The 23411-nt window shown below is 45.1% G+C and overlaps 3 protein-coding genes and 1 long non-coding RNA gene across 11 annotated transcripts in view; all 4 read left to right on the forward strand.

Moving 5' to 3' along the window:
- Positions 1-2054: 2054 nt before the first annotated feature.
- Positions 2055-5638, forward strand: POLR2D (RNA polymerase II subunit D; the record flags this gene model as incomplete). Of its 2 annotated transcripts, none has more annotated exons than XM_080622646.1 (4): positions 2055-2130; positions 3800-3947; positions 4408-4503; positions 5284-5638. In XM_080622646.1, 4 exons carry the CDS (start codon positions 2058-2060, stop codon positions 5360-5362), a joined length of 396 nt encoding a protein of 131 aa, XP_080478772.1. In that variant the 3' UTR covers positions 5363-5638. The 2 variants fall into 2 exon arrangements, with proteins under 2 accessions (XP_080478772.1, XP_080478771.1); XM_080622645.1 differs by having other exon boundaries at positions 2058-2130; positions 3767-3947.
- Positions 5639-8183: 2545 nt separating this feature from the next.
- LOC308223695 (vesicle transport protein SFT2C-like) lies at positions 8184-9071 on the forward strand. The gene has a single exon (XM_080623068.1). The coding sequence runs from the start codon at positions 8267-8269 to the stop codon at positions 8939-8941; it is 675 nt and encodes a 224-aa protein (XP_080479194.1). The 5' UTR covers positions 8184-8266; the 3' UTR covers positions 8942-9071.
- Positions 9072-9176: 105 nt separating this feature from the next.
- On the forward strand, positions 9177-13639 carry LOC308223696. 2 transcript variants are annotated; one of them, XR_013957404.1, is made up of 3 exons: positions 9177-9338; positions 12085-12664; positions 12922-13639. It is a non-coding gene; the product is annotated as an uncharacterized lncRNA (long non-coding RNA). The 2 variants fall into 2 exon arrangements; XR_013957405.1 differs by having other exon boundaries at positions 12085-12325.
- A 2986-nt stretch (positions 13640-16625) lies between these two features.
- WDR33 (WD repeat domain 33) overlaps positions 16626-23411 on the forward strand; it is a 68910-nt gene continuing 62124 nt past the window's right edge. For all 6 annotated transcript variants that reach the window (XR_013957308.1, XM_080622405.1, XM_080622406.1 and 3 more), the window contains exon 1: positions 16626-16771. The gene's annotated coding sequence lies outside the window, so the exon portion shown is untranslated. The remainder of the gene's footprint in view (positions 16772-23411) is intronic.

Below are 23411 nucleotides of genomic sequence, written 5' to 3' on the forward strand. Positions count from 1 at the left end.
TGATTTTAAAAGAAGTAAAAATAAACACAGGTAAAATGGTATGAAAACCTAAACCTGAAGAGTTACAATTTGAGAACACAGGTGAAAAATGTGCTATTATGGCACACGGTGTTCTGAGCTGGTGATGTTACCTCCGCAAGAATCTACTCCTATCACATGCTAGAGACATTGATGACAACAAAAAGAGATTAAGGTTTCAATATCCTAATCTCATCAATTTTAATCCATGCTATTTTTTTAACAACCCTGTTGGATCATTTAGTTGTTACTGGGTCTGTATTTACACCATGGCAATGCAGAAATTCCCATAGTAGGTCTGTCTAACCAATCCGCTACCTAATAATGTGGCTCCAGCAAGTCAATACTTTTGTCCTGGAGTATGGAATACTAGAGGCTCTGTTTCGTGATAAATTACATTTGGCCAAGTCTTTTTTTAATCAGTTCATTTTAGGATACAACCTGTAAATATGCCTGGATCTTCCTATAGTCATTCACTTTGTTTTAACCTAGCTCGTCTTCCTTCTTTATGCACATTTTGCAATAAAATCGCTAAATGCTGCAACAGTCATTATTGGTGAGGAGGAAGCCAGTGCATTTTAAAAATAACAAAGAAAAAGTCAGGCACTCTGTTAAGTTTACCTTGTTGCAGTAGCTGAACAATACTTACTGTGGTTTTTTTTGGGGGGGGGGGGCTATTATTAAAGTCGGAATGCTCTTATTTGTGTCTTGTTTGACTCTTGAGACCTTAACCAAACCGATCGGTGATAATGAACCTTTCCCTCTCATGATAGCTTCTTTAGCTGTACCTATAAACTCTTGCAAGTATCTGCCTTTCTCTTGTGTTTGGTTTTGTTAAGTAGAACAAATCCTTGGGAGGGGGGGACACCCCCAAAACAAGAAAGATGAAATTAGTAACTGCTGCAAACTACCTGCTGCTCTGAGAATCATGATGTTCTAAGTGAGAAGCCATGAGGATTCCAAGTGATTTCAAATGCTGCTCTCATCAGTCTGGCACAGATTTCCTTGCTTTCCTGTAAACCTAATTGAATGTGTTTAATTTGCCACATGTTCCCCGAGGTATTTTCGTTCCACGTTCCTGAAGGTCTTTCTGCTTGTACCACTTGGCGAACCAGTTTTTCAGTCAGTTTTCCTGCCATGCTCATTTATCCAGGTAACAAATGTTAAAGATCTGTTACTTGATCCTTTCACGTTCTTACAGTTTGTGTTTAATGCATTCCTTTTCCCAGCATGCAGGAAACGACTCACCTAGGCACAGATGCAAGTTGCCGATAACAGGGGTGGTTTCATCATAAATCCCCCAACAGTCTATTTTTGCCTTTCTTTAAGGGCGCAGGATGACATGGTAAGGTCTGATAAGATGATTACTTGAGGAGTCTTAGGCTGGTTTGGCACTTAATGTGAGCTCTCCAGGGAAAATACTACTTCATAAGTTATTTTGCCTGCACAGTTCCGATGACAGTGTAGGGAGAGCTGTCATCATGTTCAGCTTGCCTATGACTTTCAGGGGTCTGGAAATTGCTCCTGGATAGTCTGTAAAAGCAGCTTCCTTTTCGAAGTGCGTGATTTATGACATCCATACCGACTGAGGTATATTAACCACAGGGAGCTCGACAGAAATCCTGGTACAGACAGTTAACGCTTTTCCTCAGGTCATGGTTTGCTGTCTAGCTGGAGGATGCTCTGGTAGCCGAACGGAGCAGGCTGTATCTCTGTGATTCACTAGTGGTGTGAAGCCAGCCCGGTGACGATCCGTCTGCTGCTGTGCAGCCTGATGAGGGGGACCGGCACAGTTTTGAGCTCTTCATCTGTCTTCATAATGGACCGTGCAGAAGGAGCCTTCTCCGTGTTTGCTCGTGTGAAAGCCGGGGTGAGGGAGTGCCCCCACACACAGCCCGCGCTTTGTGCCCGCCGGCACCGCTCCTCCCTCCCTCCCGCCTAGCCCGGCCCAGGCCCGCCCCGCCTCCTGTCAGCGCCCGGCGGCTCCGGGGCGGCGGCTCCTCCTGGCGGGCGGCGGGGCTTCCGGTGCGGCGGAGGCGATGGCGGCGGGCGGCAGCGACCCGCGGGCGGCGGACGTGGAGGAGGACGCCTCGCAGCTCGTCTTCCCCAAAGGTGCGCGCCGCGGGCCGGCCGAGCAGGGCCGGCGAGGGGCTGAGGGCGGGCGGCGCGCGGAGCCCGCGCTTCGCTTCCCTGAGGGGAGGAGCGCTCCCCTCCACGCCGCGCCGGCCTTAGGGCATCTTCAGTGCCTAAAGGGGCTGCAAGAAACATGGAGGGGGGCTTTGCGCAAGGGCTTGTAGGGACAGGACCAGGGGAATGGCTTTAATCTGCCAGAGGGGAGACTGAGATGAGCTCTTAGGCAGAAGCTCTTCCCTGTGAGGGTGCTGAGGCGCTGGCACAGGGTGTCCAGAGAAGCTGTGGCTGCCCCATCCTTGGCAGTGTTCAAGGCCAGGTTGGACACAGGGGCTTGGAGCAACCTGCTCTAGTGGAAGGGGTCCCTGCCCGTGGCAGGGGGTTGGAACTGGATGAGCTTTAAAGTCCTTTCCAAACCAAACCATTCTAGGGTTAAGAAGGACCCTGTGATCTGCTAAGATACGTCTGTTCTCATGTGGACTGCCGTGTGTGCATACAGGAATTAAAACAAAAACCCTGTCAGGGTATAGCAAAAAGACTCTTGGGTTTTTTTATATAACCATTACTTTTTCATTGATGTTTCTTGACATAGGAACAGTGCAGTGTTTTATGAAACCAGCTGTCCAGATCCTGCCTTGTAACTAGGGGCACCAACAGCCTGTGTATGCTTTTCAGAAAACTACTTCGTATAAATTCCAGAGCTGTGTTTACACCTCAGAACTGTTCTGGATGAGGAGAAGGCAAAAGAAAACGGCATCGTGCTGCATTGGTTTATTGTTACAAACAAAAGCACAGTCCTGAAAGACAGGTTTTGAGGATGTTGTACATTAAAATCTATAGCTTACCCATGTGCAGCCCAAGTTACTGTACCACTCTGTATGAGATAAAGGTCCCCAGTCCCTTTCTACACTTGCCCTGTATCTGTCTGCTTTTATAAAACAGTGCTGAAGGGCATCCTGGGATGCAGGCTGTGATGCTGATGTTCTGAACAGCTCATACTGCTGGTGTTGAAAGACCTTGTTATTGCAATAAATACAGCAATAATGAACAAAAGAGAGTTGGCTACAAAGGGGGGGGCAAGGGGAATCTGTTAAGATCAGTTACAACTTTTTTTCTGATGATAAAATTTCAGCAGGTCAGTTAACAGTTGAGGTAAATGAAGCCCTTTTTTTATACACTCAGCAGCATCCACATTTACTTTAAGGATTCAGAGGCTTCCAAAGGTCATAGGTGTCACTTCTGAATTTTTTGGGTATGACAATTGTAAGTATTTTTCTCTAAAACAAGTCATATTTCACTTAAGTTCTGCCAAAAGTGGGTGAAATTAAAAAAACATTGCAGAAATGTGACAGATCAGAAAGTTCCAGCTGCAAATGTAAAATGTGTGGTCAAAAAGACAAACACATCGGACTGTTACTCAAAGTGGTGTCATTTTTACCAGCATTTTCAGTATTGCTGCCCAATCACAGGTGAAAGGGCTTGCACAATTACCCTGAAACACACTGTTCATTTCCTTATTGCCCAAAGCTAAACTTACACACAAAACGTCTGTAAATGCACTTTTTCGTCCATGCTTTGCCTTTTTCTTTCCTGCTGGTGTTCACTTATTCAAATGTAGAATTTGAAACTGCGGAAACTCTTCTAAATTCAGAAGTACATATGCTGCTTGAGCATCGTAAGCAACAGAACGAGAGTGCAGAAGATGAGCAGGAGCTTTCAGAAGTCTTCATGAAGACCCTGAACTACACAGCGCGCTTCAGCCGCTTCAAAAACCGGGAAACCATTGCCAGTGTGCGTAGGTGAGTGAACGAGTTAGGGTGTAAGAGTATACTGGAGAATTTGCTGTATATTATTGATGCTGCTTTATGAAAGTACAGTTCAGTGGTGTTTCTCGGTTTGTACTATAATTCTGAATCTTGTCTTTTCTGAAGAGGGCAGAAATTCAATTGTAGTTCTTCATGGAGGGCTGTGCTTTGTCTAGGCCAAGCCTCCTGGACGGCTTTGTTTCCAGTATTTATGACAGCTGGTTGCGTTAAACAGGAGGATTTTGTGGACTTTGTAGAGTGACAGAGGGGAGGTGAACAGATGTGACTGTTTTTTTAATCTATGCAGTTATGTAATGTGTCTTTCCTCCTGAAAAAAAACGTTGGCTTCAGTGCCAAAAGCAGAATGAATAGATCTATTTGGTTTAGTTTATGCCCTTTTCTATTTCTTTCTTTCTTTCTTTTAATTTCACCAAGTTGTTGTCTTTCCTCACAGTTTGCTGCTCCAGAAAAAGCTCCATAAATTTGAATTGGCATGTTTGGCTAACTTGTGTCCAGAGACAGCTGAGGAGGCAAAAGCTTTGATTCCTAGGTAAGCGTTTATGTATCATAAAAAGACTGCTTGGTACTTTTTCCATGATCTAAAGCCAGCTATGGGCAGAAGTCCTCCCCGCAGTCCAGCTCTGTTGATGGAAACACTTCTGGTCTTGGTCTTTCTTCACCTGCTCATTGCTGTGATCATGAGGCACTGTTTGTAAGTGTCCCTAATGAACTTCAGACAATGTTTACTAGATTAAGTGTAAATGGCTTAAATTGGGGGTCTTACCCCACCCAGCTGTGGTTGTGTTTGTTGGGTTTTTGTTTTGCGGGGTTTCCTTTCTTCCATTGGAGCAAATGACAGTGCTCCTATGAACTTTGTGGATGATGTACAAGCAGTAATTTCTTCCTATTTGATTTGTTACGTCATGGGCTGAGATAGAAGAGGGAACTGAACATTCAGCTGAATTACAGTTTCTTCCTCATACGCTGAAGATTTCGTAGTGAAATTGGATTTATGAGCATGTGGCTACATGGACTTCATTTAGAGTCTGTTTAAACCTGCACCTGCCTTGCCTTTTTGATGAAATGTTTTGAAATCATTCAGCAGAAGGTTCTGGGCAGGATGGAGTTCTGTTACTTAGAGAGGCACTGCATAGGGGTTAAGAGTGGTATTTGTACAGTAACATTGTAGGTGGGTGCTGGTGGTATCAAACAGGTGGGTGATGATGGTGTTGAGACTGATGGGACAGAATTACGGCTGTCTGAAATTAAATCTAGTGGACGAGATTACTTCTAAAAGCTTTAATGTATCCTCATTGTTCTTATCTTGCAGCCTGGAGGGCCGGTTTGAAGATGAGGAATTACAGCAGATTCTTGATGACATTCAGACTAAGCGCAGCTTCCAGTATTAATGTTAACACTCAACCCCTTTATCTGAACAGGAAAACCTGGGAACTTGGACTGTGTCTTAGCCCTCTGGACCAGTCTTGCTGCTGGCTGAGTGAGGGGAGTTGTGGATACAGGGTATTCCAGTGCTGTGTCATCCATAGGTGCATTCAGACTGGAGATCAATATCATCGTTTTGGTTTGTTTCACATGTGTGTTGGCAAGGGTGCCTGTCTTGTGAGAGCCAAAGAACCTGAAAAGCCTTTTCACAGTGGTTCAAGTATTTGTTTCTTCCAAATCCCTCTCCCTGATTTGGAAATTTTCAATGTGATTCTGTTTTCTTTAGCAGAAATGTAGATGTGAATGCTTTTTTTGGTGAAGAGATGGACAAACTTGTCCTCGACTCTGAGGAGGTGTGGTGATGGGTGGCATCAATTTCTGTGATGGTTTCTTTTTTTATTGTTTGATCAGTGCACTGGACTTTTACAGCTTCAGTAATTTCCTGTTATTGTTTAGTGTAAATTAAAATATATTTCTAATTAAGGCTATGTGGTTCATAAACACTGGGTGCATATGATTATTTTATTAATGAGGACCCTTTTTGTTAAACATATCCTGTGATTACTAATCTGTGTTGGAGATCTGAGGACTCCAAGTGTGTAAGAGGCATTATTAACTATGATCATAAGTGAGGGAACATTTGGGCAGCATCTCCCTGTTCTCTGCCAAGTGATGGCAGGGACCCAACATATATTCTGTTTCAGAAAAGAAAAAGGTGAGGAAAAGCAGTAATTTTGACATTAAGAAAGCCAGGTCTCCACCCTGGCAGGGCTGGACTCCCTCAGTAGCTTCTAATGGCCACAATCCTAAGAATCAAACAGTAAATGACATGACACTGTTGGAGTGATGGCTCTTGATGGTGGAGCCTGTGGGAGTGGAAGAGTCAGTGTTACCTTAGCTCAGAAGTGGAAGTTGGCAACCATCACACACTGTTAGCTTTTAATTAGGATAAAATTCTTACTCAGCCCTCTCAAATCGTTAGTAATTGTACCACTACACCTGGAAGAAGGACACTTTTGCAGGAAAGCTGGGACAGAAAGGAAGACAGGTGTGTTAAGTCAAGGCACTACTTATGGTGATAAGCAGGAGTTTCACTGCTGTGGCAAAAGGGAGAGAAAGATGGGATTATTTCAGCTCTTGCTAGAAACTTAATGTTGCTGCTCTGTTGGAAGGCCAAGCTGGTTCACGCGTTTCAAGACAGCTGGATGGGTTACTTCAGCTGAAGTACTTTACCTCAAAATTTCATTTATTTCTGTGCTTTACTGGCATTATGTCTCCTGCAAGCCAAACACCAGGCATGCTTTTCTAATTAACCACAGTAACTTTAACTGGATCAGAATAATTATACCTAAAGAACAAAGATGTAATTAAATACAAAAGCAAGGAGATACGGCGAATCTTTATTTTATAAACTCCAGTGGCCCCTTTTGATACTCTTTCCAGTACCTGCTCCCATTGTAACTCAGTTTGCCCTGTAAAATGTTACCGTGATAGCAGCTTTGTCATCTTTTAGATACACAGTCTGTCTTAATGAGAAGTCATTTTTATTCAGCACAACACCCCCCAACCCCAAATTAGTAGGAAGTTCTTCCCTGTGAGGGTGCTGAGGCGCTGGCCCAGGGTGCCCAGAGAAGCTGTGGCTGCCCCATCCCTGGCAGTGTTCAAGGCCAGGTTGGACACAGGGACTTGGAGCAACCTGCTCTAGTGGAAGGGGTCCCTGCCCATGGCAGGGGGTTGGAACTGGGTGAGCTTTAAGGTCCCTTCCAGCCCAACCCATTCTATGATCCAGTCCCTTCTTGCCAACCATTAAACTTTGTCCTGAGCACTTAGAGAGTATTATGCCCTCTGACTTGATCAATGTACCAGTGCTAAAGTGATCCACCAAATGGGGCAGGCAGCTCCTCACCAACGGTGATTTCAGACTTTAATCTGTGTCTTGTGAGGCAGCCGAAGACACTGTGACTCACCATTGCTATGGGTAGTGCTGCACACTGAGGATGGAAACTGTGCCGGCTGTTTCCTGTGTCCAAACACCTCATTTTTTCAGCCCTGCAGTGAACATTTAGAATCATAAAGGTTAAATTAGCATTTGATGATTTTATTTATTTTGTCTTTAAGCCAGGGTGAAGAACTGAAATAAGAGGTTCTTATTTTGGTGTAACGGTTGGTTGAGGACAGAATAGTAGTTAACATCATTAACGAGCAGCCAATGAGTTAGCAGGTTTGGCTGAGCACACAGGGGTACAAGACAAGCTCTTGGTCACTCTCTCCATCTCCTGCCCCGCTGTGATGGTTCCTACATGTAACATCTCTGCTCCTGCAGCTCTCCTTCAGAGGCAGAGACCTTGGGTTAGACGTGAGCAGACTCCAGGGGCCAACCCTGGGGGAACACGGCCCCAGGCAGCGCTCGGCTTCCGGGACTGCTGCGTCCCACAGAGCTCCCTGTGAGCGCCATCACCCTCAGACACCACCTTCCTCTTACCCATCTCCGTTTTGAACGGGACACCACCTCTTCCCTGCTGAAGACGCCATGAGGTGCTGCAGCTCACAGCTGCCAAGCTCTTCCAGTGGCCCCATGAGGAGCGGCTGAGGGCTCTCCCTGTCCCCCCGGGCCAGCACCCCCTTCCCTCTCAGACACCTCTTGTAAAGGACACCTCCTTTACGGGCCCAGCTGCCCAAAGGCAGCGGCCACCGCCCGCAACCCGGCCCCGCGCCGCCCGCACTCAGGGACCCGAGGGCCGCGCCCCCGCCGCTTCAGCCCCCCGCGCACGCGCGCCGCCCCGGTAACCCGGATGCAGCTGCTCCGCAAGATGGCGGCGGGGCGGGTGGGCCGCTCGCTGTAGCGCCGGGGAGCGGTGCCCGGCCCCGCCATGGCGGACCTGGGCCGGCAGCTGCAGGAGTACCTGGCGCAGTCGAAGGCCGCTACCGCCGCTAATGCGGGCCCTGCGCCGCCGCCGCCCGCCGGCTGCTCGCAGGAGGAGGCCGCGGGGAGCGGCGGCCTGGGGGCCTGGCTGGGCGCGCTCAACCCCTTCTCGCCGAGCCGCGGCGCCCCCCCTGAGGCGGCCGGGCCGGGCTCGGGCTGGGGCTGGCCATGGGCCGCCGAGGCGGACCCCTGCCTGCCGGGGCTGTCGCGCTGGCAGCGGCTGGCGGGGAGCGGGCTGTGCCTGCTGCTGGCCGCCCTCTGCTTCGGGCTGGCCGCGCTGTACGTGCCGCTGCTGCTGCTCCGCGCCCGCAAGTTCGCGCTGCTCTGGTCGCTCGGCTCGCTCTGCGCCCTGGGCGCCGCCGCCCTGCTGCGCGGGCCCGCCCGCCTGCTGCGGGAGCCCAGCCGCGGCTCCCTGCTCTACCTCGGCGCCCTCGGCGGCACCCTCTACGCGGCGCTGGGGCTGCGCAGCACCCTCCTGACGGCGCTGGGCGCCGCGCTCCAGCTGGGCACCGCCGCCGCCGCGCTCTTGGCCGCGTTGCCTGGGGGCGCCGCCGGCCTCCGCCGCCTCGGCGGCCTCCTGTGCGCTGCGGTACGGCGCGGGGGCAAGGCGCTGCCGGTGTGAGCCCCGCGCCGCAGCCCGGCGGGACTCGGATGGAGGGACTGAGAGACTCAGCGCCCGGCGGAGCACGGAGGCGCCTCCGAGACGGGGATGAGGATGGCGCCGTGTGCACGCCGCTTCCTTCACCTCCTTGGCCTTGCTGCTGCTGGGCTTTCCTCGCCAGTTCTTGACCCAGAGGAGCAGCGGCTGGCACCCGCGAGCGGCACCGGTGACTCTAAACGCGTTGTCTGTGCTCAGGTGTGACGGGCTCGATGCCAGCTGAGCACAGGATTCTGCCTTACTGCAAAGGCAGCTCCGTAGCCGCGCTCTGGAGTCTCTCTGGCTCGGGTAGCAGCTGGCAGCATCCCACTTCCCTACCTCCAGTCTAGGACCATGTGGCTGCTGCAGCCTACTTCAAAACGTGAGTGAGATTATGGAGCCACTGAAACGTACCGATTGACGTGCCCTTGACATGGAAAGGAAGTGTCTTACAGCTGAGGTTGCAGGGCTGGCTGGTGTTGAAATGTGGGGACAGCTTAGTGAAATCTGGTCAAGTGTCAGGGTCAACGTTCAAAACAGCTAACTGCTGTTAACTCATTGTTGTGCTGGCCCCTACACTCTGAGCGCGGTTCAGTTGCTGAGTGGTGCAGTCATCGGCCACGTCAGACCAGTGGTGAATTTGAATACAGTTTCCCCTGAACCGCGTTCCTCTCTAAAACCCCATTCTTTAAAATACCATCCGGTCAGTGGAACAAACTTCCCTGGGGCTGTGGGTCACGAAGACTGCCATAACTGGAGGGTGGTCTTGGTGCATGACAGTGATGGGATGAAAGGTGCTGATCTTCGGTAAGAGCCTTAAGTCTTTGAAGGTATTGCTGCTGCCTTACAGCTGCTGTAACGGTTGGGCTTTACAAGGGTAGCTTCAGCTCTTAGAACTTAATTTATGTGTACGTGTATTTTGATTTCTCAGCTTAGGCAGGAATTGCTTCGTTGTCATAGCGTGACCTTCAGAAATAAGACTTGCTGGTAATTAGGGCTTGTGTCAGGCAGCAGAGCTCAGTTTCAATGCAGAAGCTAAGCAGCCTTAGGAAGGTGCTGAATTCAGGCTGACAGAGCCTGCTGGGAGCCTGGTGCTTCAGTTTGGGCTGTGTACTGCACTACTGCACGTACAGGGGAATACCAGGCCTAACCTGCTCAGAGCCTGAGTATCTCACTGAGTATATGTGCCTTATATACAAAATAAAGCTGAACAATGCAATATGTACCTGATACCACTACTTAGAGTTTAGTGTTTTCACCTGATACTCTGAATTAAACCAAAACTGTTAAATGGGGGTACCTAAATGTACAGAGATTACTTCAATAAAACCACTCGTGTACCAAATTTCAGTACAGACTTTCCACTCATGATCACTCTTTTCCCATAAAAATGTAGATCCCAGCTGTCCGAATAGCATTAAATTGGTTCTCTCATTTTTACAGCTTCTATAGTGTATACAATTAAAGTACTCCTTAACAGCAATAACAAACTAAACAAATCCTAGAGGAGGCAGATCTGTAAGCTAACAGGTAGAGGATAAGGATTCCACATTCGGGTAAAAGAACTTGACCCAAAGAGTACTGCAGTGTATTCCCATTAAGTGATCTTACCCATTTCCCAGCAACAGTGGTCACAGTACCATGGATTGGGACACTTGTGTGTCTCCTGCCATGCTGTCACCTTCTAAGATGTTACACAAAAGCTAGCTCATTTTCCATATTCTTAAACATTTTGTGCTTATTCCATGATTGTGGAATAATTCAAAACTTAAATAAAAAAGCTGCCCCTTGATAAGGAATTTTACTGAACACCGAGTACCATAGTGGCTTGAGGCGTTCAGGAAATATCAGAGGAAACCCAAGCGTACTCCCTTTTGTCTAGACAGAAAGAGCTGGGTTTGCTGTTGGGTGCACTCTCATTTTGGTAGAGGACTGTGGTTTAATTGAGGACTAAAGCTCATCCTCTAAATCATACTCTAACTATTACATAAGAATAACTTTCAGCCCCTTAAAAATACATAGGGCTTGTTAAAAAAAAAAAAAAAGAGGGCAAGCTTTCCCCTTTGCTATCAGAATACTGATATTTATCACCAAGACTTCAGAATAGATCCTAACTCCCTGATGTATACCAAAAGCGACCAAAGCCTTTCTTAAAGTACAGGTTAAAAAGCCATTTCTTTTTTAGTCCTCAAAGAAGAAACTGTTCTGTCAGCTGTTCCCCAGTTAATTCCTTTAAAATCGTTGTCTCTAGAGCCCCATGACAAGGATTTTATAGGCTAGTGATCAGTTAAATACTGCAACTTTCAAATGCCATTTTATACACTACAAAACTAAGAAAGAAAACGCTCTCTGTGACTGACTGAACCAAGAGAGGAGCAGTTAAGTGTTAACCTGTGGTTTGTTCTCTTCCTATAAGATAGGTCATCAGGACTTAAGCCAGTCCTAGGTGACTCTGACTGAGAGGTCAGATAAAATAGCTGCTGTGTTTCTCGATGTTGTTGCAGTACCCTTGACAGCTACAGAAGTGCAACACCATATTGTCCTGAATATTAAAACATAAAAGTCAGGGCAGGGGGGATGGATGCCTGGTAGTATTGTTCATTATACATTATATCCTATACTCTTAATGTGGGACCTTCCTGTATTTCTGTGGTGAAATTTTCATTGAGGCTTTAGGTATTAAAGAAGCCTTTTGATAACTTGGTGAGTGGAGATGATTAATATGAATGATTTATGGGGAAACAAATTTGTGGGTGGTAAACAGCTTTATTGTGAAATGTGGGAAATGGGAATAAATCTTCCTCATCATTTCCCTCTGCTCGTAAAGCTGTTGAGGTTTGCACTTGAGCATTTGAATGTACCAGACCCTACTGAAACCAGCTATCTTTAAGCAGTGCCTCCTACAGCCACTGTAAAGCATGCGCATCCATATTAACCAGTCTGCTAAACTTTCTGCCTCAGTTTCTATAACCAGATGCTGTTTTGAACAAAGATACTTGACTTGCCCCTGTGAAGCACAGAGTGACAATATCTGTCATGATGTCTGTCTTGCCGGTAGTCCAGGTTGTAACTCACACTATGTCTATGACAGCTTTTTCTAAGCAGTGTTCCACGTTTTTCTCTTTCAGGATGCCAGACTAGCAGGCAGCGGAGGTTTCCTGTGTTTTGGAATGTTAACGTCAGCACCACTTGTAATCAGTGGACAGCTGTGGCTAAAGGTGAAAATGAAAGCTCTCTGTGCATCATAAACCAAAACCCTAGGAATCATCGAGCTATGAGTATTTCAAACAGTTGAGGTTTCAGGAGGCAGTTCTGTTGCTCCATCTGGTACACAAGTCTGCCTAAAGGCAGCCCTCTTTATAGTAATAGGTGAGTAAAGAATCACACACTGGGTTGATTTTATGTTAATTTTTGCACAAATTACATCTGTATTCATACAAAACCAAGGTAACTCTTCTGACAAACTGTACACGTAGGAACAGGTTTCTGTCTGGAGGTGAACTGAAATCTGTGGAGGTGCTCCATGCCTCATATCACTTAAAAAAATCCATCTCTTCACAAAACCAAGCAGGTAAAAGAAGGTGAGGAAAACAAGGGTGGGAAGGACAAAACAGAAAGCCAGCTACAGCGCTGCAGCTCGCAGAAATTAACTGATCTAGGAAAAGACCCCTGTCTTGTTAGGAGCTAATGCACATTCAGTTATCCAAGGTAAAGCATCCAGGTTTGTGATGTTGCAGGTTACTTTATGAGTAATTTACTTAAGTAAATTAGAACAGTGATAGTCATGGTGTTCTCAGAACTATGTCTTATTTTTCTTATAGTAAAACAATGATAACAAGCATATGAGGTACAGAAAGAAGAGGTGATATTTAGAACTATTTTGGTAACAGGTGATATTGTAGAAGTCTACAGTTACCTGAAACAAACCTCACCAGTCTTTGCCTGGTTCTCTGTTTCCATCCCAGGATTCTGGTTTCTGCCCTCCTTCAAAGCGTGGAAATTCATCTGGAGTAGGAAGTAAACCCTTCCGGCCTCCTGCACAGTAAGAGATGCAGTGGACAGGAATAAGAAGAGACATTGGATTCATGACAATACTGTCTTTTGGCCAAGAATTGCCTTTGCTTCCTTACCCTTGCGTTTCAGTATGGAAGAATGTTCCACTCACCTCTCAGAGCACCACGACCTCGCCCCCGAACACCATGGTCCCTTCCTCTGGAGTTTTCATCTGGAGAGTCAAAAGCATCATCTGGCCCAAAATCTTCAGGTCCAGGAAAGCCATCTCTCCCCCTGGGTCCCCGGCCCTCGTGTCTTGAGGGTCCTCCTCTTCTGAAGCTACAAGAAAGGACATGGTACAAATGTGGGCTTTAGACAGAATTTAGGTTGAGAAACTTCAGTCAGCTGCAGTTTCATCATCAACTCATTTCTGAACTGTTTTACTTAATACTATAGCACATACAGTGACTAGAATAGGATTTGTAGGTGGAAAAGCTCTCATTTTCTGCCTTTGAGCACTTTGTTTATTCATTTTTGTAGTTTCCCCTCATTTCCTTCTGTTGATTGTGTTGGGTTTTCAAACAAGAAAAATACTTTCAAATATACTGTGTTCATTTAATAAAAAAAAGGGGGGGGTGTGGAGAAATCAGTGAGTGATGACAAATACAAGGTAAAATATAAGTGAATTTCCCTTAATGTAGTGGTCTTCTTTCCCCTTCCATTTTTTTCCCTTCCATTGTAGTGATAAAAACAAACTGGAAGAATTCAAGCAATGAGAGTCATGGCTGTAACAGAACACATCAACATCTCATTCCATTGATTTTTGCTATGCTGAAACATTCTCTTTTCTGTTCCATTCTTCTCAGTTTACAGTTTTAGCAGATGAATTTAGACTGCCTCTGTAGGGATGAGAGTGACTGTCGAACAGCGTGCACAGTGGCATTCTACAACCTGAAGAGCAGTTTATTCAGCTGCAATAATGAAGGATTTTGCTTAGCAAAAGGCAGCTTTGACACTGAAGCTGATAATATCTGTAAGTCCCGTGTCAGTAATTTGCTATGACTGGGTTGTGCATCTCATGTGAAACGAGTATAGCTCCTCCAGTATCACACTGGGGTTTTAGCCGAGATGTTCAGAGAGAAGAATGGTTCTTAATGACCTGTCAGTGCCACTTCAGGTAAGCCTGTCAGTGGCTGCCTGAACACTGGTAGTTTTGGTTTTCACCCTGCCAGTTTAAACGCTTGCAGCACAGATGCGTTCTGTGTGTTACTGCGCCTCCAGAAGTGTACCCTATCTAGCACCGGTTGTTAGGACTGCTTTAGTTTACAGCCCCGTTTCTGTGCAAGCACAGGCGAGAGCTCTATGCGGTGCAGGCACACTGGTTCAGGAGTGCTCGCGGTCAGCGCGACCCCACGCTGCTCCTGCCCACCCCTCAGCAGCAGCACACAATGCAGGGCACTGTTTGCCCATTCCCACTGCTGCCCCCCCCACCTCCCCTCTCTTCCCAGGTCCACGCTGGCCAAATTGTAACGACCATAATACATGGATGTGCTTGCTTTGTGCAGCGTCCCCTTCCCCAGCTCATTAACGACACAGTGCATCCTATTACAAGCAAAACTTTAGATACTTTTATTTAGAATTTTAACAACTTTAACCTTTTAATTACAAAGTTAAATATTTTAACAGTAGTCAGAACACAATACAATATTGTTAAACTTTTACAGTTTATTTTCATGAAGAACAATAGGTCTGTCTCCACCTCCCAGAAAACAACCACAATACAGAGAGGAGGCTGCTGTGCCTGTAGAGGTACAACAGTGGATGGAAGGAGTGCTGTGTATGGACAATGAACCATTTTACATTAACCTGGGTGATTTGGGAGAACAAACTGAGCAGTTTCAGGTACAAATGGTTCAGATGATCACATTGCAATATTGTTTAGCCTTGAAACAGCACAGTCCCCTAGATGTTCTTTAGAGGGCCTCCCATTTTAATATTGACATGGTGGAATGCTCAGAAATACTGTGTTTATGTGGTGTGGCACTGGGTATCATGGTCTGGAGAAGGAGAGGGATGATGTCCTAATGCAAGCGGGATTTGGAGCTGTTTGAGTGAGTCCAGAGGAGGCCACGGAGATGCTGTGAGGGCTGGAGCAGCTCTGCTCTGGAGCCAGGCTGAGAGAGCTGGGCTGGTTCAGCCTGGAGAAGAGAAGGCTCCTGAAGGGGAGACCTTAGAGCAGCTCCAGTGCCTAAAGGGGCTTCAGGAAACCTGGAGAGGGGCTTGGGACAAGGGCCTGTGTCGTGGTTTAAGCCCAGGCCGTAAATTAGAATCACGCAGTCTACTTCCCCCCCCAGAGGGATGGGGACGAGAATCGAAAGAATGTAACTCCCACGGGTTGAGATAAAAACAGTCCAGTAACTCAGGTATAACACAAATCACTACTGCTGCCACCAATAATAATAATGATAAGAGAAATAACAAGGGAAGAGAATACGATACCGCCTGCCGGAAAAAGAGCCCGACAGAGAAGAGAACGTGCCCTTCCGGGTAGCTCCCAGTTACATCCTCAGGCATGACGTGCTGTGGTATGGAATACCTCTTTGGCTAGTTTGGGTCAGGTGTCCTGTCCCTGCTTCCTCCCGGCTTCTCCTCCTCCCTGGCAGAGCATGAGACTCACAAAGTCCTTGGTCAGGGTAAACATTCTGACCAGCAACTGAAAACGTCGGCTTTATCAGTATTATTCCCAGGCCGAAAGTCAAAACCACAGCGCTGCACCAGCTACGAAGAAGGAGAAAAACTGACTGCTGCTGCTGAACCCAGGACAGCCTGTAGGGATAGGACAAGAGGAATGGCTTTAACCTGCCAGAGGAGACAGTGAGATGAGCTCTTAGGTAGAAGCTCTTCCCTGTGAGGGTGCTGAGGCGCTGGCACAGGGTGTCCAGAGAAGCTGTGGCTGCCCCATCCCTGGCAGTGTTCAAGGCCAGGTTGGACACAGGGGCTTGGAGCAACCTGCTCTAGTGGAAGGTGTCCCTGCCTGTGGGAGGGGGCTGGAACTGGAGGAGCCTTAAGATCCCTTCCAACTATTCTGTCATTCTGATTCTGCTCCTCTTTATCTGCACTTCCGTGTAAAAGGATGTAATAAATGCAATTGGGACCTCTGAAAGCTAACACGAGTCTCCTAGTAAGGAGTGTAACAGACAGTGATCTAAAAGTGATCTCAGGAGGTTTGCATCATCCTCCTCAAGTAGATAATTACCAGCCTTTGCATTAGGTGTTCTTAACTGCTGTGCTTTGAAACCCCGGAGGGGTTAGAAGGGAAGACATCCACGGGAGTTGCAGCTCTGCGTAGCACCTGTCTTTTAGGTGAACCTGCGGAGCATGGACGTGCCGCAGGGCAGGAACACAGAGCTATGCGGTTTGGCGAGGCCGATGCGCTCAGGAAGCTGTACCACCCGCCCTGGAGCGCCTGCAGCCGCAAGCAGGCACGGCGGCCCTGAGCGCCTCACGGCTTCCCCCTTCCTCACAGAGCGCGGGAGCGACACAGAGACCGCACCCCCGTGCGCATGCGCGTAGCGATTCGCGCTTCCACCTGCCTTTCTTCCGGCCGCGGTATCTTGAGTACCGCCTCTCACGGCCGCCTAGCGTGGTGACGTAACAGTGCGTGCGCCGCCCGGCCGCTGGTGGGGAAGGAAGATGGCCGCCGGCCGTGGCGGGGGCTCGTGAGGTGGCGGCGCCGTGGCGGCAGCTTCCGGGGCCCGGAGGGACGAGGCGGCTGGCGAGGCGGCAGGGCGCGGAGTTGGAGTGCGAGAGAGCGGCTGGACGGTGAGTGGGGCTCGGTGCTGCGCTGCGGGCGCGGTGGGGAGTGGTGTGGGAAGCGCGGCTGCTTCCGCCATTTTTAGGCCGCGGCCCAGAAGCAGAGCGGCCAGGCTCGCGAGGAGGGCGAGGCCCGCCAGTGGCGGGGCATAGGTGCAGTAGTGAGAGTGCGGGGGTTGTACGGGTTGGGGCACCCTTGGGAGTGCGGGTCCCAGGCCTTGTCCGCGCAGGGCCCAGCTCCGGTGCGCCGGGCCCACGGGGTGGGGTGTGCGGGAGGGTTGAGGTGGCGGCGAAAGCTGGGGCTGGGAGCAGGTGTCTTGCCTGCCTCCTGTATAGCTGTCTGGTTGTGGCCTAGCCAGAGTCTCTCAATCTTGCGTTTTTCTATTATTTAAATTGCTCTTATTTTATGTATGTATTGCTTTTCTTCTTTTCGTCTTGGATCTGAGTGGAGATTGGGTTATGACTGCTTCAAGATCTGGTTTGGGAAGTCCTAGCCGTTATGGGTAGATGCAGCCATGTGCAGCAGACACTTGCTTATTCTGGAAGGGTGGATGGTTTTAATGATGTTATAGTGGCACATTCCATTGGTTGAGACTCACCAGTCCATGATTATTGCATGGGTAGGAAACCTAGGTGATGTGTTAAATTAATTAAAAAAAGGCAAAAACAGCAAACCAAACCAGCATTTTTCTGTTACGGAGAGCTCATTAAACCTTTTGCGTTCTTGAAGATGGATGTAATTTCTGTCCTGTTGATTGTTATCTTCTTGGTTATGAGTAGATAGGTGCATGGTTTCAAATACAGTGTTTTGAAATTTTAGTAGTCATTTGAACACATTTGTTTGTCCTACCGAATTTGTCATAGGTAAGTGGTTATATCCTTAATTGTAGTTTGTGAGTAGTATTTGGGACTCTGTTTTCCTGTGTAGACATTTGTCCCTCAACTTTCTCCTTGCAACAGGTGCTTACTCTTTTTTGCTTTTATGAACTTAGGTGTTCTTTCTTTAGGAAGGTCAGCACTCCATACGTATTTGTTGGAGAGCTTATAGTATATGAACAGTATTATGTCAAAATAGTTTGGGGTTCTTTCCTTCTGAATTGTTTATGAGCTAAATTGACTTTTACTTCTCAACAGTTTGCTGCCATATTCTGCCTTAATCATTACTGTAAGAATATGTAGTCATAAAACATATTGCAAAATGTGGTTCTTCACATCTCGTTCAGTTGTGCTGTGATATTTCTAATCGGAAGACCTGAAAATGTAGTTCAAGTAGCTTTTTTTCTTTTTTGAGTTCTCTGCCCAACTGCACTACAGTTGAGAAGGTAAGCTTTTCAAAGCCTTCCTGCATTTAACTGTTTCGGAAGTGGATGGAACTACCAGATTTTAAGAGCATCGGTTTTGAGGAATAAATGTTGAGATACAAGTTAAAAATCAAATCCCTGAGCTGCCAAATGCTAGTAACTAGTATATGTTTAACTTAGTACTCTGCTCCTAGAGCTGCTAAAACCTTTTAACTTGAATGTCAGTTACTAAAAACAGTTTAAACCTTTCCTAGTTTCCTGAAGTGTTGGTCCTCCTTTGAATCTTTGCAGCAGCAAACATTAGACTGTTTTAACCATTGGCATAGAAAATTGCTTATCTGTTCCATATTCCTGCTATCAGCAGGGGTTAGCACAAGTAATAACATAGTGTTCCTAGATAGCTCTTGAGATAGAGATACCAGAAATGCCTTCTTTTGCTGCAGGAAATAGAGGCTTTGATCTGAGGAGGGAATGAGAAATCTTCTGTTTTGTTCCCATCACTGGCAGATATCCTAGTCTTCTTGCTCACCTGAAAAAAAAATGTTTCAGGGAAGACTTCTGGTTGAGTAGGAATAAATTAAAAATACAGTTTAACTTTTTACTGAGAGGATTCCATGCCAAATATTTCACTTTCTGCATCTGCTCACCACAGGGTTAATATCCAGGGAATTTCTGTGGTTGTCTCACTAACACTAGAAAGGGAAATAATTTTAGCTTTGCCCAGATGTTCCTCTAGCTTATAAATCAGAAAACTGCTCATATGTTTGTGCAGGGAAGATGTAAGAACAAGCTCAAAACTTTTATCTGTAGTATGTTTGTGAATTTTACTAATTTTGTTATTTCCTGATATATAATTTTTGTTACTGAAAGTTCTGTACAAAGCAAAAATACAGATGTGCAGGTTTGGCTTATGTAGTTAACAAACAAATGTCATTAGGAAGTAAATCTCAGTTAAACTGAACACTGTTAGAGCTTAATGAGGGGGAGAGGATATAGTCAAGATATTTCAAAAGATTAAAACCTTAAAAGAACCTTAGTTTTTGTCTCTTATCATAGAGAATCTCTGAAAGTAAGAGCAGAGAAGTAGACTTTTTGATAGCTAAATAGTTCTTTGTATTTTGTTGAGAGCACCTGTGATCCCATTTTTTTTTTAAATGGTGCTAAACTTAACTAGTATTTATAAAAACTACCCAGCAGACAATAGAATGTAATTTCTGGTTCAGCCAGCTTTCCACATTCAGGCTGGGTGTACCGATCATTCTGTTGTGAAACTTGAAATGTGATAGGAAGTATATATTTACCAGGAAATCAAGCAAGTTATTTTCTCTTTTGTTATGCAGTATTACTTTTGATCACATCTTTAGTATAAAGACAGTTCATACACAGCAATATGAAATACCAGTTCAAATTGTGCTTCGGTTTCTGATAATGCAGATTTAAGTTGCTGGTGGGAAAAGGTAAGGCCTGAAAGTGTTACAGCACAGTAGAAGCCTGCATTTTTGCATTAGAAAAGTGGCTAAGTATTCCAGCCCTTTATTGGTTGCTTATTTTAAAGGGTTTTATTTCAGGTTTCTTTCCCTTTTCTAAAGGGGACTTGATTTAAAAAAAAAAAATCCAAACTAACAAACCTAAAACCAAACAAAAAACTAACCCAGGAACTGTAATACTTCTTAAATAGCTAAAGTACAAATCAGAACATACGTGTTTAGATCTACTGCTGGCTTGATACTGTCCTTTGAGCCTTTATACTGGTTTTGGCACAGTTCCTTATTTGCTTTAAGTGATCACAGTTATGATTTGTTTTAAGTGATCACAGTTGTGATTTGTAAAGCATTCTCTGGATGCAGAGGGATACTGGAGACCAAAATATTTCATCATTTGAAACTTATATAACTGGTAGTATTCCTGTTTTACCTCTGCACCAAGTTATAAAATCGAGTATGGTTCTGTGTAGTAAGAATGGCCATGGTAAACAAACTCCTGTTTATTTAGGAAGCTATGTACCTGTTTTTCACTTGAGGGAAAACAAACCCTGTTCATTAAGATACCTTGTTGAAAAGGAAGAATAAGTGCCAACTTCTGTAATATGGCATAATCTTTAATGCTGAAAATCCGTGTAAATAAAAAGACTAAGGATTCTCAGTCCTTAAAGAAAATCCATTTACTTTAAGGGCTGAAAAATGTATCATGTCTAATAACAATGGATTGTGCTGAGTAAGTTGCTGTGAGCTCTTATCAGGAATTAGGAGTTCTGTTCTTAACAGTTTCACTGGTCATTGCTTTTATCACAGCTTCTCTCAGTTGTTAGAAGTACAGACTTGCTCTACAGTATTAAACTGTGCATTGACTAACCCTGATAAAACTTCTTTGTTGTTCCTGAGTGGTGTTTCAAACAATTACATGGAAGTGTTCTTAGACATATATTGAATGTAAAAAAATAAAAGCAATTTTCCTGTTCTTCAGACACAAATGAAAATCTCTCTTCCTTTCTGGGCACTTAAAGACTTCATCAAGTAACCCAGGTATATATTTTTCTGTCAGTAAGGCATTAGAAGCTTATCTTTAATTTTTCGTTCTAAATAGGATTTTTTTCTCATACACTGATGTTAAATCTGAGTGCTTCTCCCTTTCTGTTTGCTTTTTATTGGTTAATTTTGCTATTAAAAATGCTGCTATGCTTTTTATGAGCTCTTTGCTGCTTTTTAATTAGTCTTCAATAAAATGAAATGTTCGCATTCAAAAAAAAAAAAAAAAAAGAAACCACCCCAAAAAGCCTATTAACTTTTCAAGCTTTGAAAATGTCAGCAGTGGAGTTGTATATTTTACTTGAACTAGAATTTTTAGTTCTTTTAGGTAATTAACAGGCAGCAGAATATTATGGGTTTTTTTCTCTTGGTACTTGAGTTCATACAGTGGTGCAGGCAGCTGTACAGGGGTACCCTTTCTGTGAGCAGAGATGCATTGGTTGGTTGGTTTTAATCTGGCTCAGTTTTCTATTTTGGCTTTACATTACTGGTTCTGGGACTGGTGAGGTGCTAGAGAAAGGGGAGATGATGGCAATACCTGTTTTTGCCATAGCATTGTCTTGTGCTGCACTCGTGAGTGACTTTAACCATGTTTTTAGAGGCTGTATGCACTATTCTTAGTATGGCAGCTATATCAGCTCTTTATAAAATGTATCTCTGAATCTTTAACATCATGTCTGCTTAGTACTGAGTTTTAACGAAAGGTAGTTGGTCATGAAGCTTGGAATTACTTGCTCACTTGTAACTGTACCCAAAAGTGAGTACCCCGAGTCAAACAGTGTGGCAGGATAGGCTAAGGGCAGTTTTGCAACTAAAAGTGCAGATACGTTGACACTGATTAGTTCTGTATATTAGTGTTTTATACACTTCAGGGTGAGCACACAGATCCTTGAAATAATCAGTGTTTAAACATTTGAGGGTTCCTTTAAATAATATTCCCAAATCAGAAAGAAACACGATATAAAAGAATGGGTTAATGTGTCCTTTAAGGAGATGTCAGAAGCCAGATAACAAGGAGTCTGTAGTGTTTTATGGGTCTTGTGTAGTTTTTGTGTTCACTCTGAAGTTTTGGCAATACAATGATTTGTATTTTACCGTGGGCATGTGCAAATCTTCAGATTTAAGTCTAGTAGGAGCTGCACTTTGAATTGGGTAAGTAGTGCCCCAGCTCTAGCTAAAGGAAGTGCTTGAATACAGCCTGAGTACTGCGTAACAGTGCAGCTCTACATCGTCCAGTGTCCAATTTGCAGTACTGCCATTGCAACCCAAAGTGGTAACTTCGTCTGCTTCTGGTCAGTTAGCTTAGAAGGGGCTCTAGGTTTTGTCTGATGCTAGAAAAAATGGTCTCAACACAGAACTGTTTCTTTGGGAGATGGTCAGTATGGTCACCAGATGTTTGTGTTGGCTCTAAAGAGGATTTATGTCAGCAGTTTTAGATTGGGTTCAGGTTGTTACAGAATTTAATTTCAGGAGTCCTCTATTCTCTAACCACAATGCTGAAGCTCATTCGGTAACTATTGCCACAGTTACATTGTGTGATCACAGTGAGCAAGTCACACTTCCTACGTTGTTCTCCTTCCCCCAACCTCTATAAAAATTGCCACTTTGAAAATGCCATTCTTCCTACTGGGGCATGTTTGTAAGCTAATCATTACACCTTGCAGAGACTAGTGAAATTTTATGATTGTATCAGAAGAAAAAATATTCAAACTTGCAAGTAGGAGGACTGCAGACTGAACAAGTATTAATACAGTATGTTAAATCTGCATTATTTGCACTGTTCCTAAATTACAGAGTTTGGACTTAAATTTGTGCTTGGGTCAGTCATCAAACCATGTTTTGCAGTCATCTACTGATGAATGCAAATATTGGTGTTCTCAGCAAATTTAAGCCTGATAAACAAACTATTTCTAATTTTATCTTTTGTAGACTCTTGACTAATGTAATAAGCCACAGCTGCCAAGCTTTCTGTACAGTATGATGAAATACTGACCTGTAGCTGTTGACTGAAGTGCTGCTTTTGCCAGAAAAGCTTGCTGATATTCTGCATGCAGGCGATATGAAGTAGGAAAGAAATGCCAAAGGATTTTAGGCTGTTGAAGAGCTATGGCTTTCAAAATGGAAGTTCTCTGGTGACATGCATTTCTACTGACTTGTAATTCTCATTGGGAGGTTGACTCTTCCTGTAATTGCAGAAAATTTTACACTGAACCTTGCTGTTTGAAACGCTTTTTGTGGGATTGATGTATGTGAACTTGAATTTCCTTCACTGAGATATGTATTGATAGAGAAGAAGAACACATGCTTTTATTGAGCAGCACTAAATGGTAAATGCAGAGGCAATTTACTAAGGAAGTTTAAATGTGGTCATTGGGCAGTGTATGTACATATAGGTATATCTTCATAATCATATACAGGCATTTGCATGGCTTGTAATTGGCAAGGGAATACCAGAAAACATATTTTTGGGGGAGCTGGCTGTGTGATTCCAGTTAAAAGCAAGTGTATTTCTTACTCATTTTCAGTTGTGTGAACAAGTGATGTATACATCAGCCATCAATTTAGAAAGTATTCTGGTATCAGAAGTTCCCTTATGTAAAAGAATATCTACATTGACTATTTTAAAATAGGTGTGTTTCTGACAAAACTTTTAGAACTGCCTAAGTGATATGTAGACACTGAAAGCTGAAAATTACAAGAGCTAACAGTTTATTTTTTCCTGTTGTAAATTTGTTCCTTATTGGATTAGCAGGTTTCTAGCCTAACCACTAGCAAACAGGGATTATGCTTTGATCTTCCATACCAAAATCTCTCGAAAGGGTA

Source organism: Psittacula echo (genome assembly GCF_963264785.1).
Source record: "Psittacula echo genome assembly, chromosome: 7".
In the NCBI taxonomy this organism is placed as follows: domain Eukaryota; kingdom Metazoa; phylum Chordata; class Aves; order Psittaciformes; family Psittacidae; genus Psittacula; species Psittacula echo.